This window comes from Dermacentor silvarum, chromosome 4, assembly GCF_013339745.2.
Source record: "Dermacentor silvarum isolate Dsil-2018 chromosome 4, BIME_Dsil_1.4, whole genome shotgun sequence".
In the NCBI taxonomy this organism is placed as follows: Eukaryota; Metazoa; Arthropoda; class Arachnida; order Ixodida; family Ixodidae; genus Dermacentor; species Dermacentor silvarum.
In genome coordinates this window covers 66147684-66161400 of record NC_051157.2, presented here as the reverse complement: position 1 = coordinate 66161400, position 13717 = coordinate 66147684, and the positions used below count along the sequence as shown (strand labels likewise).

Here is a 13717-nt window from a genome sequence, read left to right as displayed (position 1 = left end):
AGAAGCGATAATTTTGGGAGCCGGAATCACGTCATAGACGTCAGGATTTGGACACTGCCTATTTCTTTGTTTCCAATTAGCGCATGTTATAGAGTGGTCTACTGATGCGTGGCCTCTGAGATAGCCATTGCGTCCAGTAATCAACGCAGTCGTCTGTACACAGTTTTAAGAAGAGACTACGCACATTGAAAAATTCTGTCTTAAAAATTTCTACTAGCTTTCCAGGGAAACCACTGCATGTTTAGACACTTAGAATGGTAGGTTTTCTGTTGCACTACAGGATAGAAGGTCCTTGAAAAACGGTCGCCAGCCGGATACAGCATGTACTATCGACCAAAAAAAGTTTACGGACCACGGGATCTCAGAAATCTCTAAATATATATCCGAGCAGCCTAAGTAGCCCGTAAAACTGTTCATCACAATGTCGTTCGCTAGGCTGCGTTTTGAGGCTGCGGAGAAATTCAGATTTTTGTCAGATCCCTTGTTCCATAAACTTTCTTGGTCGATAGTACATTTCAGCTAACGCAGGGGGAATTAAAGGTGGTGGAGGAAGAGGAGGGCAGCTAGCCTAAAGCCCCTGGAAAAAAACCTTTAATAGCCCCTTCCCCAACGCCCCACCACAGAACCGCAGCAACCTGGCCAGAGCAGCCTTGCATGCGCCCCAGAGCTCTCGCGCGACAGCGCGTACGTGCGCTCACACAGCTGTCCCAAGGTGGCTGTCCTTTTTTGAGCCAAATAAAGGTTGCACGTGACCACCCGCCCTTTGGCATCGGCTCTTTTGTGTCGGCGGTGGAAGTAGAGAACGGGCGAAATAGCCAAAGAAATTCACTTGAACAATGGTGTCACGGCAAATCCCGGCCGGTACTCAGCATATGCACAAAGTATATTTCATTGGCCGTTTTTGTTATACAAAGCACAGGTAGCACGATAATTTTTACATTCTAAATTTTGTAGCGATCAGTTAAAGCAGTAAGCGAGGCGTGCGGTGCCAAAGGGTGGGTGCGATTAAAGAGCTGAGACGTTTTTGGTTTCGTTTTCAGAGCGCACGTGCGCGCGCGGGCAACGTTGGCACGGGTCGAGGGTAGTTCGGCAGTTCTTTGGAGCCACCCGTCTACTTGCGCAGTGTGTTGGAAGATTCTTTACGTAGCGGGCGAGTGCGAATCACCCTTGCTTTCTTCACTGGATTATCATCATTTTACTATTTGACCTACGGTGCAGTCAGAGGTTCTTTATTCTATGGTTAGAGCAAGTAAGTGCTCCTACACAACGGTTGTGTTAGAACGTTCTATTTCTTCGAGCAGCGGGTGTGAGCGCTGTCAAAAAGAACGCGCCGGCGCGTTAGCCTCGGATGGCCTGCCTTAATTTCTCCCGCCTTTTGTGTGTTTTACTGTCTAAACTTTCCCTTTGTCAGATTTTGCGGTGTGCCGTGATACGATTCCAATTTCGTGTATACAATATACAGGGCATTACGAACATCTAGTTTATTGATTGCAACGGCCAGTGGCTTCTGCGGGGGAGGGTGCGAATTAACGTTCGAAAGCGATGCTGCGTTGTATAGTCCGGGATGGGCGTTAGAAATCTCGCTAAAATTTGGTATTCGTATTTGAATTTGCTTTTCAGATTACCGACCTAACACCTTGGACCCAACAAACGAGCAAACACGCATTCAAGTCAAGTAGCGCCGTCAAGTGCGTTCGGCGCCCCTGTCAGGTTAGAATCCGCTCGCGCACGTGCCTTCGAACTACCTGCGTTCGTGCTTTTTGGTGGTGGTTCTCTCCTTAGGTTTACGATTAATTGCTCTCTTTCTCTCCTGTTTTGGCAGCGTGAAACATCGACTACGGTGACATGGGGACGGAATCTATGGAAGATGTCGGGACAATACTGCGGTCCATCCTCACGAGCGAAAAGTCGGGCATACTTCTTCGATACCTCGACAGTAAGCATAGGCACGCGTTTTATTGAGAAGTGCAGTCGAGCTCAGAAACTTCCAGCGCACCTGCGGCGCGCTAGCTTAAAGTGGGCCGGGGCTCATCGTGCGGCGATGGACGCTGGCGCGTCTCCCATCCTAAGTAACTTAACAATATAAAATATGGGTTTGGGCCGTGCTCGAAGGCTGACTTGGGATTCACATTAACGAAAAATAAGTTTGATTTTGTGGGGTTTCAAGGAACGCGCTTTTATCGTCTCGTAGATAGGTTATCTGTAACCTAGCGAACAGCCCGAATACCATTATGCTATTCGGGGCTCTGCGTTCATCATGTAATAGATAACATTGCAGAAAGTCCTGCTTTTCGCTTGCGCGTTGGTAGTGTGTCAAGTGCAGAGCGGCAAGATTAATTCAGTATGCACCCTAATGTGCATGTACTTATGCAGTTTATATTGATTTCCACAGGAATTTTTGTTGCTAGTCTGCATTGAGATATATGAAATTTTTTTCTTTTTTTTTTTTACTTAAAAGAAACTTCTGTATGTGAAAAAGCTAAGGATTGAGGAAGCACTGTGATGCTTTCTTCAGCTGTCACTAACATCCCTAGCATTCGCCACAGCATTTACAAGTAAGTCTGTGCTGCATTCATGAGAATGTGTTGCTTGCTACCCTTTGTTTTTTGCTTTAGTGTTTTAGATTTTTGCTGCTGTGCTCACGGTAAAGGGATGCTAATGACCTGCCACCACTACAGGAACCCCACTCATCTAATTATTGACCAATTGTGTAGCTTACTATGTCATAGGTGAATGTACCTAAAAGAAGGCATGGTCTTTAGAAAGCTATAAGGAAGGCTAGTGTGATTAAAGTGGCTGTAAATTCGCTGCTTGGCCATACAACAGCATGACAGGGCATGTTGATTTAGAATTTTGAAAATTGTGGCGAGGCTCCTTCAAGCATGAAATGCTTGTGTGTATGATAACACATGGCTATTAATAGGTTGGACTATTGTAACTCTGATGGGCAGCAGAATACAAAAATTATTGTACTTAGACTTAGGTACACCTTTTCAATTTTTAAAGAATATCACCTGAGCGTCGACCGCACGACGTGTCGGTGGTCTTGTAGCGGTGAGGGGCACGCCTGAAGCGAACAGCCCAGCAGAATACATTTGAACTAGGATTCACCTTGCATGACCGCACATTAAGTTGCCAATCCTGCCATCCCTCGCCACTACAAGGCCGCTGACACGCTGTCCAGTCGACGCTCGCGTGATATTGTTAAAAAATTGCAAGGGTGTACATGTTAAGAGGTGTACAGAATTACATTTTGGACATTTCGTTTTTTAGCATTTAACAAATTCTCAAATTGTTAATCAATATAGCGTTAAGCAAGCTGGAACTACTCTAGGTTAAAATGCTCTTCAGCAACAAAGGAGCATAAAGGTTGTGTATGTTATTTTCAATAATGAAACTGGAAACCTATACTATATATCTCGCAGAAATGATCATGCTAAAATGGTTTGAGAAATAAGCTGTTGTATGGACGTGTTGGTTCACTTATTTCTTCCTCTTACGATTTGTGAGTGAAATCAATCGGACATGAGTGTCATTAATGTTCCCACAAATGTGTTTTTGTCAGCTTGCGAGAAGCATGCTTTAGTTAAACTTGCAAGTTATAGTAACTGTGTCTTTTCTGGTGTTTTTATATTTATTGCTATATCAACCATGTCTACAGTAAAGCCCAGCTAGGTGTTGTAGGTTCTTCAATAAATAAGCACATAAATAAATTTTAGAAAAGATACTTAGGAGCACCCAAATAATTTACTCTAATAATGCTTCTATAAACTAGTTTTGGTTTCGTTTCCCAGGAGGTGTATGTGTCTATGATGTCGTGATGCAGAAGGTGGTGATGTTGGGGCAGAACATGCGACTTTCTGGCATCGATTCAGCTCACTCAGCTGTCTACTGTGGCACTACATGTTATGTGACCAGATGTAGTGGCATAGCAGACGACCAAGCTAGCCAGAGCGATTGTCAAAACCTTACATGTCCTAGTCCCTCATGACCACCTTCTGCATCATGACATGCACACCTCATAGGAAGCAAAACCAAACCTAGTTCATAGAAATGCTGTTTTATAGTAAATTATTTAGGGTCACTGTGAGGCTTGTCAGTATTTTTTCTAGGGTTCTAAGGTGAATGTCTTCCATGTAGCACAAAAAAATAAAAAGTAAAAAATGTCATGCTAGCACTGCAATATAGAACCCCAGGGCCGGTATTTTGTAGCGATGCCTTTAATGTCATAATGCCTTTTCGAGCTTATCGCGCTTTGTCAGTGGTCAGAGCGATGGTCTGCTCACAATATCAACGTTGATATCGTGAGCAGACCGTCGCTCTGACCACTGACAAAGCGCGATAAGCGCGAAAAGGTATTATTACTTTAAAGGCATCGCTACAAAATAGCGGCCCAGGCAGTCAAAAATTGATCCAGCTCTCTCCACTATGATGCACCTCATAACACACTGTGTAGCTTCAGTTCTTGAAACCTTGTCGACTATTCACTTAGTGCAAGAATAACAGTTGGCCACATTGAAACTGCTTATCATGCACCTGGCAGAGCAGTTTATCGTATCAATTCAGCAGTGATTGCTGCAATCTTTGTACTGCTTGCACTGCTTTGTGCTGTTTACTAATGTATGCACCCATTATTTCATTACTTGTTTATTTAGTGTTGGAAATCTTGTGATTGTAGCTGCCGATTGCCATGCTTGGCAAAATCTAAGCTATTGGTTAGGTGGCCCACCAGTCTTGTATGTTTTCTTCACCTCTCTCCTCTTGTCCGTGTTATGTCGCACTGCCCAGGCACAGCTATGAATTCTAACATAACATTTGGTTGCTCCTTTCTCTCCAGATGAGTACAGGACCCTGACGGGCACTCGCATCCCGTATCGACAGATGGGATTCAGCACATTAGAAGAGTACCTGCGCAGCATCCCGGATGTTGTCAGGCTGAGCACGTGAGTGCCCTCTACACTGCCTTAATGTTTATGAGGCAGTGATGCACAGCAGTTGTTTTTCTGCAGTATGACACAGTGGCTCCCATTCAATGGAATGGTGGCTATGGTGCTCTGCTGTGCACGAGGTCGTGGGTTTTGTTCCTGGTTGCGGCAGCTGCATTGGGCCAGATTGCAAGAACACTCATATATACCTAGATTTAGGTGCATGTTAAAAGAACCTCACAGGGCCAGAATTGATCTGTAGTACTGGAGTACTGCTTCTCTCGCATCCCATTCAGTGGGCAGCTTACGAGACATCAAAGCCCATCAGTCATTTGTTGTGAAAATTTGTGTTGCATGAGGTTAGTGAAAACTTGAGCAGTGCTAAATGCAGGGGTGGGAATCCTGCACCGGTTGCACCATTTTAATACCGAAGCAAATAGCTGTGCCAAATTGTGCTGAAAGTGAGAGAATGACTGAAATTACGCTACGCCAGATTGGCAGCTTTGGCTTTGGCAGGCATTAGCAAAGTATTGTTGATGCGGTGTAGGGTGCTGTGTCATAGGTTTTGGAGCACATGTAAAAGTAACTTTCGTATTATGGATGCCGGTGGGCCAGCTTCCTCGGGGGTTCTTTAGTGACCACTGGTTCTAGGTTTACCATATACACTCGAGTAAGGGACCGCAGTGGTGCAAGAGTCACACACCTAAATTCATGGCCCAAAATTTAAAAAAGAAAAGCTTGAAAATGGAGGGAAATGAAATGCAAGCTCTGATTCGAGCTAGTCTGTGCTGTGTCTTCGGACATTGTTGGAAAAAGCTTTAAAGTCACAGGCATTTCTAGTGCCTGAGTGGCATGGAGGACGACTGTATGCATGAATTTGCTGCTGAACTGAGCCTGAGTAGTGACGACAGTGACAGTGGTGGACTAGATGGGCACCAGGTGCATGGTATGCAGGCGTAAATGTGTTATGAAAACAATAGCTTTCACACTTTTCGTACAAAGGAATCACTGGAAATGTGCATGAGTGGGAAAATTGGACTGACTTAGACCGCCCCATGTCAGGGCTACCGCACCTTGTCAAGGTCGGGAAGAAAAAGTGCCACACTTATGCAAGTACTGTGTATGTTGTCATGGCTGTGACGAAGATACTGCTAGTAATCACCTAGGCAGGCTGATGCTACCGTCAAGAAGCAAACGTTAACCTTTGTTTGAATTTCTAGGCTGTTAGGTGTGCACTGTGCATTAATAAATAGCCTGGACGGTTGAAGCTATACATTTGCACACTGCACTTATTACTTGAAATTCTCCAGTTATCATTGGGGCTGTTTGATGAATTTGATGAATTGGGGCTGTTCTGTTGTATTGTGGTTGCAGAGGTTTACAAATTGTATAGCAAAAATATAATTTGATGCAAGCCACTTGCCTTCATTTCATATGAGCAATCCTCCTTGCAGGAATGCTGATGGCAACACTGTGGTGCACGTGGTGGTGAGTGAATCAACTGCTCATGTCGCTCAGATGGTCAGAGGCCAGAAGTCTTCCAAGCCTAGGCCCGTAGTAAGTAATGCTATCTCTTGTTTGCAGTCATACTTTCGAGTGCTTGTTTTAATAAAAATGAAAGGGAAATTTGTGATGACATGCTGGAGTGGTATAATACGCCTTATGAATGGAAATTACGCCTGTTTTAATGAGTGCAGAAGTTTGGGTATGCCAAGTTGCTAATTTCATTCAAGAACTTCTGAATCAGCTCCTTGTGACATCGTAAAAAGGGGTAAAGGCTGGTTAATAGTTGGTTAATGAAAAAGCTCAGCTTTATTTGAAAACAAAATAAAATCCCATTTTTCAGCTTTGTGAATTTTCCCACAGAAAGCATCAAATTTGAGAATAGGCATCTGTCACGTCTAGTGCTTCTTTTTAGTCTGAAAGTGAGAGGGAAGTTTAAAGGCAGAAAGTTAGCCTTTCAACTGGTGATGTCACATTTCTTTTTCAAAACAAATGCTACGAGTTGCTCGAGGGAGTGATCTTGCCAGGCTTCACCAAATATAGTTCTGTAACTTGATGTGTTAGCTTCAACACAACATAGGTGACAGATGATAACACCGTGTTACTGTATTGAGCTGTTGTCATTTTTGTCTTCATCTATGTTGTACTATAGCTGACATGTCACGGTACAACGTGGGCTACTGGTTCTGTAGTGTCTGTGATGAGGCTTGGCTTTGGGGATTGAATGCCTAAAAGAAATTGGGTGGATTCGTTCACGCTTGACATTTGTTGCATTTTGTCTGGTTTCAGCGAAAGTCTTATCGGCGGCCTTCGGGTCAATATAATGCCGGGTACCGGCCAAACCACCTCCTTTCGAAGCTCACACGTTCGAGACCTGCGCCTACATCCCCTGGAGGTTGGGCCTTTTCTAAAGTGTTTCATTTTGTGTGTGTGTAATTTAAGACGGTAGTTGTGCAAGAATGGATAAATTCTTCTTGCTCATGAAACTAAAGGCTACAGTATTTTACACCTACAACAAAACACCAACAAAGAAATCCCCTTCATGTGCCATTTAGTTCTGTCTGTTGATAACCTAGTTTTAACACATTCCTTGCATCTTAAGCATCATTAAAAAATATAATGATGAAGAATTTAACTTTTTCTCGTTTATTACAACCAAAGATGTGCACTCCTAACTTTAACCCTTAAAGATTCTTCGGGTAAGGAAACACATCTGACTGAAGAGAAGAGAAAATTAGACAAGTTGGTAGTGGTTTGTAATTAAGACTAAGAGTGCGATGTACATGAAAGTGGGCAAGTGATATCAACCTGAAATTTATTGGAGAAAGGGTTTAATATACATGCCTTGGGGGGGGTGCTGCATGCACCACAAAGCAACAAAGTAAATGTGACAATGGATTGTGGTTAGATCAGTCACCACAGAACAGAAATAAAAAAGGTGTTAAACTTTGTTGTAAGAACACTGAAACGTCCCGTTTTCTTTTTCTTAAAATCTTGTATTTTATTATTTCTGCGGCAAGTGAGGTAACTGTGATCTGCTGTAAATGAGCTAACTTTTGTTGCCTTGCAGGTGCATGCAGTGTAGGATGTGTATTTTAAACCCTTTTCAGCAATTAATTTCTGGTTGATAGTGCATCTGCTGTCGCTTTATTTCATCTTCATCACGCTGTTAATTTTAACTATGAACATTTGATGAATGCATGTGCAGTATACTTGGCTACACTCAGCCCACTTGCTAATTATGCCTGATGTAGATTAGTATTCTTAAAAAGAAAGAACCCACTACATGTCCACATACTACTGGCAGTGCAAACCAATGTCCAGACATTTGAGTTCTAACTTGTTCTCTAGTGCACTCTGCGCATACTATTAATGAATTTTGAAGCATAGCTATAAAAAAAATTAAAAATTTGTGGGTACATCTCTGTGCAGCGATCACCTTTCTTATTTATACTGTTCGCTTGATGGAGAAATCGTGAGGTTAATAAACAATCCCGTTGCTTTCGTGCTACTAAACCTTTCGGGGTTCATTATACAGGTACAGTAGAATCTCGATGATGTGAATCTCTTGGGACGGTGCAAAAAATTAATGCAACACGAAATTCGTATCACTGAAACAAGCTGTGCACTTAGTGTGCTCTGGGGCTAACATTTGAAGATATGCCGCGTTATCTCGAGATTAATTTCGTTGCTGCATTTTAGCTGCTGCCTGATGGTGATCAGGGCATGGTTTGCGTAAGATAAGAAAATTTGTTTACTTTGCAGAGGTGAAGCTACTTCGTATCATGCGATCTGACGAGTGCAAAGGTAGAAAAGTTTGAGTAAGTTGCCGTTGAGACAGGAATGTGACTGGCGCATTGGCGTGGATGCTCCACCGGCATGAAAACGGCCAGTGCCTGGTGCTGCCACAGTGCAGATGCCTCCTCGCTGGCTCCGCCGGAGATCATAAAACGGCTCGGTTGTTTGTATCATTCGCCGTGACTTGAAGAGCAGTTCGCAACATCCGCATTTTAGCACGTTGTTAGCTAATGGACTTGGACTAAGACTTTAGAAAAATTCGTAGCATCACGAAATTGGTATCAGGCGGGATCGTATCACAGAGAGCCTACTGTGTAATATCCCCTTGAGGTATTACGTGAACACCAAGACAGCTCATCAAAATCGCAGTTAATAATGAAAATAATGACATTTAAAAATGTATTGCATACATCTTAAAGGGCCCCTCACCAGGTTTGACCACTTTTAACAAACAGACGCTGTGTATACATAACACGGTGACAATTGTGTCAAAAGTGCTACATTGCTGGGTGCCATGAAAACAGCTGAAACTTCAAACCAAACGCCGCACTTCTTCAGTCTCGAGGCAGCTCGCTGCCAGCAGCCAGCCAGAGAGCCATGATCACATGCACACATTCCTCTTCGCAGTGCATGTTTCGTCACTCACCATGACTAATTATCCAATGCAGAAAGCGTAACGTCGCAAGAAAGGAGGCAGAGCTTTTGCCCCGGTATGTCCCTCGGCTCTGGTATGGGAGGAAACGGGGAAGGAACACCATTTGTGAACGCTACTAGAGGCAGAGAGAGTGAGAGTTTCTCTGTTATCAGTGATGCTCGCCTCGTGACGGCATAACAGAACAGTTAATTTATTCTAACTCCTCTAATAATGAATCGATTTGAAAAATTTGTCGATAAAATGCTTCTTAAATGGTGCTTTACAGCTTCCGGTGTATAGCCAAAATTTGCAAATGGGACTGGGGAGGGGCCCTTTAAGGTAAAGCCCCTGGAAAAATATAAAGTAGCGCCAACCGTGCCCCTTCGCCTCTGCCTCCTCTCCTGGCAGCTGCAGCAGCGCCTCTAGGGTGTTCACAAGGAAACTACGAACACGAGAGCCGCGAGCATAACCGGCCGCGTCTGGGCTCTACTGGCGCGTGTTCGCTAGCACGGCAGCTGCGTCTCTGGCGCCCATCATACCAGGCTTTGCCGCCGTTGCCTCGGTGTGTGCTGCATTGACGGTATGCCGTGACCAAGTAAACAAGGGGGAGAAAAAAAAAAAGAAAAGCTGGTGGACACTTAAGGGGGCGCTTTCTCGACCTTCTAAAAACATAGTGCGTCACGTTTGAAACCGTGTGATTTCTCAGTGCCGCCGTACTTACCCGGATGTCCGTTTCCAGTGCAGTGGCGCTGCGTTCAGTAACGTCAACGCTGAGCGCGTCTGCATGCAAGCGCACTCGCGTCTGGCCCTGCTTCTTGCGGGATGGTTTTTCCCAGTACAAGCGTTTTACTTGACTTAAATCTTACATCACGCACATCCATGACACGGTGTACTCCTAAAATAGTGATCAAGTTGTAACCGCACTAACGGCAGAATAAGTATAAAGAGCCTAAAAAATACCTGTCTTTTTCACGGGCTTTATGTCATGCATCTAAACACAATGCGAGAAATTCTGTTTATTGACGGATTGAGTACCACATATTTTTACACTTTCAGGCACGACGCAAACCACGCTCCTTGTTTATACATATATTCCATTGCCGTACTCAACGTTACCTTTTCGCATTTTTCCTTCTCTCGAACCACTCCCAATACACCGCTGAGAACCACACCGCCCTGCTGTGGGATAATTGCACGAGCCCATCTTTCCGGCCAAGTGCCACTCTCGATGGGCTTTGCATCTCAACTAACTTGGTTTACAGTCCACAGAACGCACGGGAGAGGAGGTGCCTGCACATTGACACGAATGGCGCTACTTTATTTATTTTTCAGGGGCTTTACTTTAAGGGACTGGGGAGGGGTCCTTTAAGAAATGCTGGGGTTATCTCGGGAATGCTTTTCTGAGAGCCCCTGGACCAATTTTAATAAAATTTGTTGCATTTGAGAAAGCAAGGTAAATTGTAGTGACTTACGGAACTAGAATTTTCATTTAATATCTTCATTTTTAAAAATAAAAATTGACTTAAATTGGTAAGTTTATAAAAGAAACAAGCACGAGGTTTACAAATTCGTAGATCTGCATCAAAAACAGTTATTGCAGTTCTGTAAACTGCATCCCTTTAGAGCATGGGTTCTCAAAGTGGGTCCCGTGGAATCCAGGGTTTCTGCAGGCTCTTCCTCGGGGTTCTGAGAGTCGCTGATAAATTTTCCCTGGTTCCGCGCTCAACATGTGGCTAAGACGGCGAACACGAGGTGCGGTTGATCCAAAGAACCTCCATTACCCATGCCTGGCGCTCTTTGGCCATTAATGGCCCTTGCGCCATAAAACGCCACATATCATCATTACCAATGCCCGAGTGTCAAAAAGCACATCACAGTGTGTAACAGAAGCAGGCGAACTGCGCAATAAACCCTCCAGCAGCTTGTAGCCTCCCAGCCTCTGAAAACGGGCAGTGCGCTTGAATCTTGGAGGCCGTAACTTACCACCATGTGCATTTATCCCGTTTGTAGATTAGTGCCGCCAGTGTGCACACTGAAGTATACATCTGAGGAAATAAAAAAAAATAATAAACGCACGGACTAGGACTAGTGCAACCCAGTTGGTTTTAGCTCTGGAGCTTGGCGAGCACGGAGCACTGAAAATGCTTGACGCGAAAGACCTAAAACGGCGCCAACATCCAACTGGTTCAGCATCCAACTGCGGTTTCGTCCGCACCTATTGCAGCAAGCAGTAGTTTCATGTTGACTTGGTGCGTGCGTCGGTTGCTTGCCTTCAGAACCGCAAGTCTCTGTCCATGATGGCGTCGATAGCGGCCGCGGTTTCGTCCACAACGGTTGCGTCAACCGGTAGTTTCGCTTTCACTCAGTGCAAAGCTGTCGAAGATTAAGAGCATGGGCTTCATCGCGATGGACGGATGATTTGTTGGCGAGATTCGTTGGCCCACTTCCCGCCCTTGCGTGCACGAGAATGAGCCATGATCGCCGGCTCACCCTCACAAGCTTTCATTCGCACATACAGCATACAGCGCACTGCGACGATTTTATCACCCGTGTACTTTATACGGAACCTCACGGCAACGCCGATGACAGAAATGCACCTGGAGCAGTGGCGCACCGACGGGGGGGGGGATTCGGGGGTTGTAACCCCCCCCTGAGGCCGACCTAACCCCCCTTTGTTACCTTTTCTTTCCTTGTGCATTCGAGTACTGCAACTAACATGTAAGACGCGCAATCGTCTGCACACTCGCAAAAAGCGCATTTTTTTGACAATTTCCCATGAAGAAATCGAAATTAGTGCTGTTTAGATGGTATTGGAAAACTGTCAACCCCTCCCTGGCCGAGATCCTGGGTGCGCTACTGACCTGGAGTGTCCACATATATATACAGTCGCCGACGGATTTTTCGGACTCCAAAAATTCGGACTTGTTGGATATTCCGGACTTCATTATTGCACCGTCACGGTTCCCATAGAGCTAATGCATTTTCACAACCGTTTTTTTGGACGAATTTAGGCCCCAAAGTTCGATTATCCTGACTAAATCGCTCTTTCTGAGCCACACTACTCGTTCTTGGGGGCCGCCATGTTAGATTTTCTGCTTGCTTTCCCAGGCTTCCAGTGGCCCGCTCTATAGCCTCCAAGATTGGAAGACGTTCACTATCAATAGACGCGAGCGCCATCCTCTAGTCTCGTAAGCCATGCCCGCTCTTTCTTAGTTGACAAAGTTCTCTAAGGGATGCTTTTTCTTTTTTCTTTCTTTTTTTCGGTCAGCACTAACGTCATAATCATTTTGCAAAATTTGTTTCTTTTTGTTTTTAATGTTTCGGTTGCTATTTTGGACATGGTGTGTGCGCCTCGGAGGTGTGTGCGGCTTCGCATCTGTGTGATAGGCACCACCTCCTGTGCCTTCGTGAGAGCCAAATGGTGCGAAGCGTGGCCTCCGCGATCAGCTCCGGCAGCGCGCCGTTGAGCGGTTACGGTGTGAGCAAGATTACACTTCCATGCTGGGCTACGTGCTGAATGTGACAGCCGGAGCGAATGGCGCGCTGCCGCACTTGATCGTGGAGGCCACGTGCGAAGTAACGAGGCTCGTTTCATTGATCTTCATGGCGATCTCCGCTACCGGAGATCGCTCATGTCGCTCTTGTCGCCTGTATGGGGAGAGGACGTCAGTCTTCCGCAAATCCAAGCAAATCTGATCGCCTCCAAGCGTAGTATGAGGCAGTGCATTATTAAAGAGTTTTTTATGCCACTCTAAGGCTACTAAATTTTCTTTTTTTTAGGGTGAACGAGTATTTCGGACTGTTCAATTTTTCAGACTTTTTTTCAGTCCCCACGAAATCTGGAAAATGGGACGGTGACTGTAATTGCTATCGCAATAAAACGTGGCTCAAATGAAGACGTGGACTGTGGCCGCGCTGCGAAGGAAGGTGCGAAACCTTCGCCGCTGCGATCGCTAATCAGTCACGATGTGACAAGAATTGCAGCTTCCGCACTGCTCTTGTGCAAAATAGAAACAGAATTTGCTGATTCATTCAGTAAATAAAAGCGTGTTGACGTAGTAAGCATTTTTTTTCCGGTCCTATGAAATTCGAATTAACGAGGTTTTACTGTACTCATTCTAAGTCCTCTTTTGATGAAATGTCACAAGTGTCCTCGTGGGATAAGCAATGAAAACTGTCATTCTTTCTCTGAACGCCTTGGATGCGATGCTGTCTTGTCTAGGCTCATAAGGATTGCACCCAGTTTGAACTGGACCATGTGGGTTGCACGTCGCCGTCAAAGTAGCCTGCACAACACCACCGTTGGTCCAAAACGTGTGTTACGCCTAGCCACTCTTCTTTGGGGGTGGGGGTGGGT

General features: G+C 45.0%; 1 protein-coding gene across 8 annotated transcripts in view; it reads left to right on the top strand.

The window, feature by feature from the left end:
* The first annotated feature begins 1086 nt into the window (after nt 1–1086).
* Nucleotides 1087–13717, top strand: part of LOC119450179 (tudor domain-containing protein 7-like) — a 129095-nt gene continuing 116464 nt past the window's right edge. For 5 of the 8 annotated variants that reach the window (XM_049665691.1, XM_049665689.1, XM_049665690.1 and 2 more), the window contains exons 1-6: nt 1087–1249; nt 1621–1710; nt 1823–1936; nt 4838–4943; nt 6380–6482; nt 7218–7323. In XM_049665691.1, the coding sequence (XP_049521648.1) occupies nt 1846–1936; nt 4838–4943; nt 6380–6482; nt 7218–7323 (406 nt within the window). In that variant the 5' untranslated portion in view covers nt 1087–1249; nt 1621–1710; nt 1823–1845. Of the gene's footprint in view, nt 1250–1333; nt 1520–1620; nt 1711–1822; nt 1937–4837; nt 4944–6379; nt 6483–7217; nt 7324–13717 lie in introns of those variants that run through there. The other 3 variants (XM_049665686.1, XM_049665685.1, XM_049665687.1) reach the window with 3 other exon arrangements.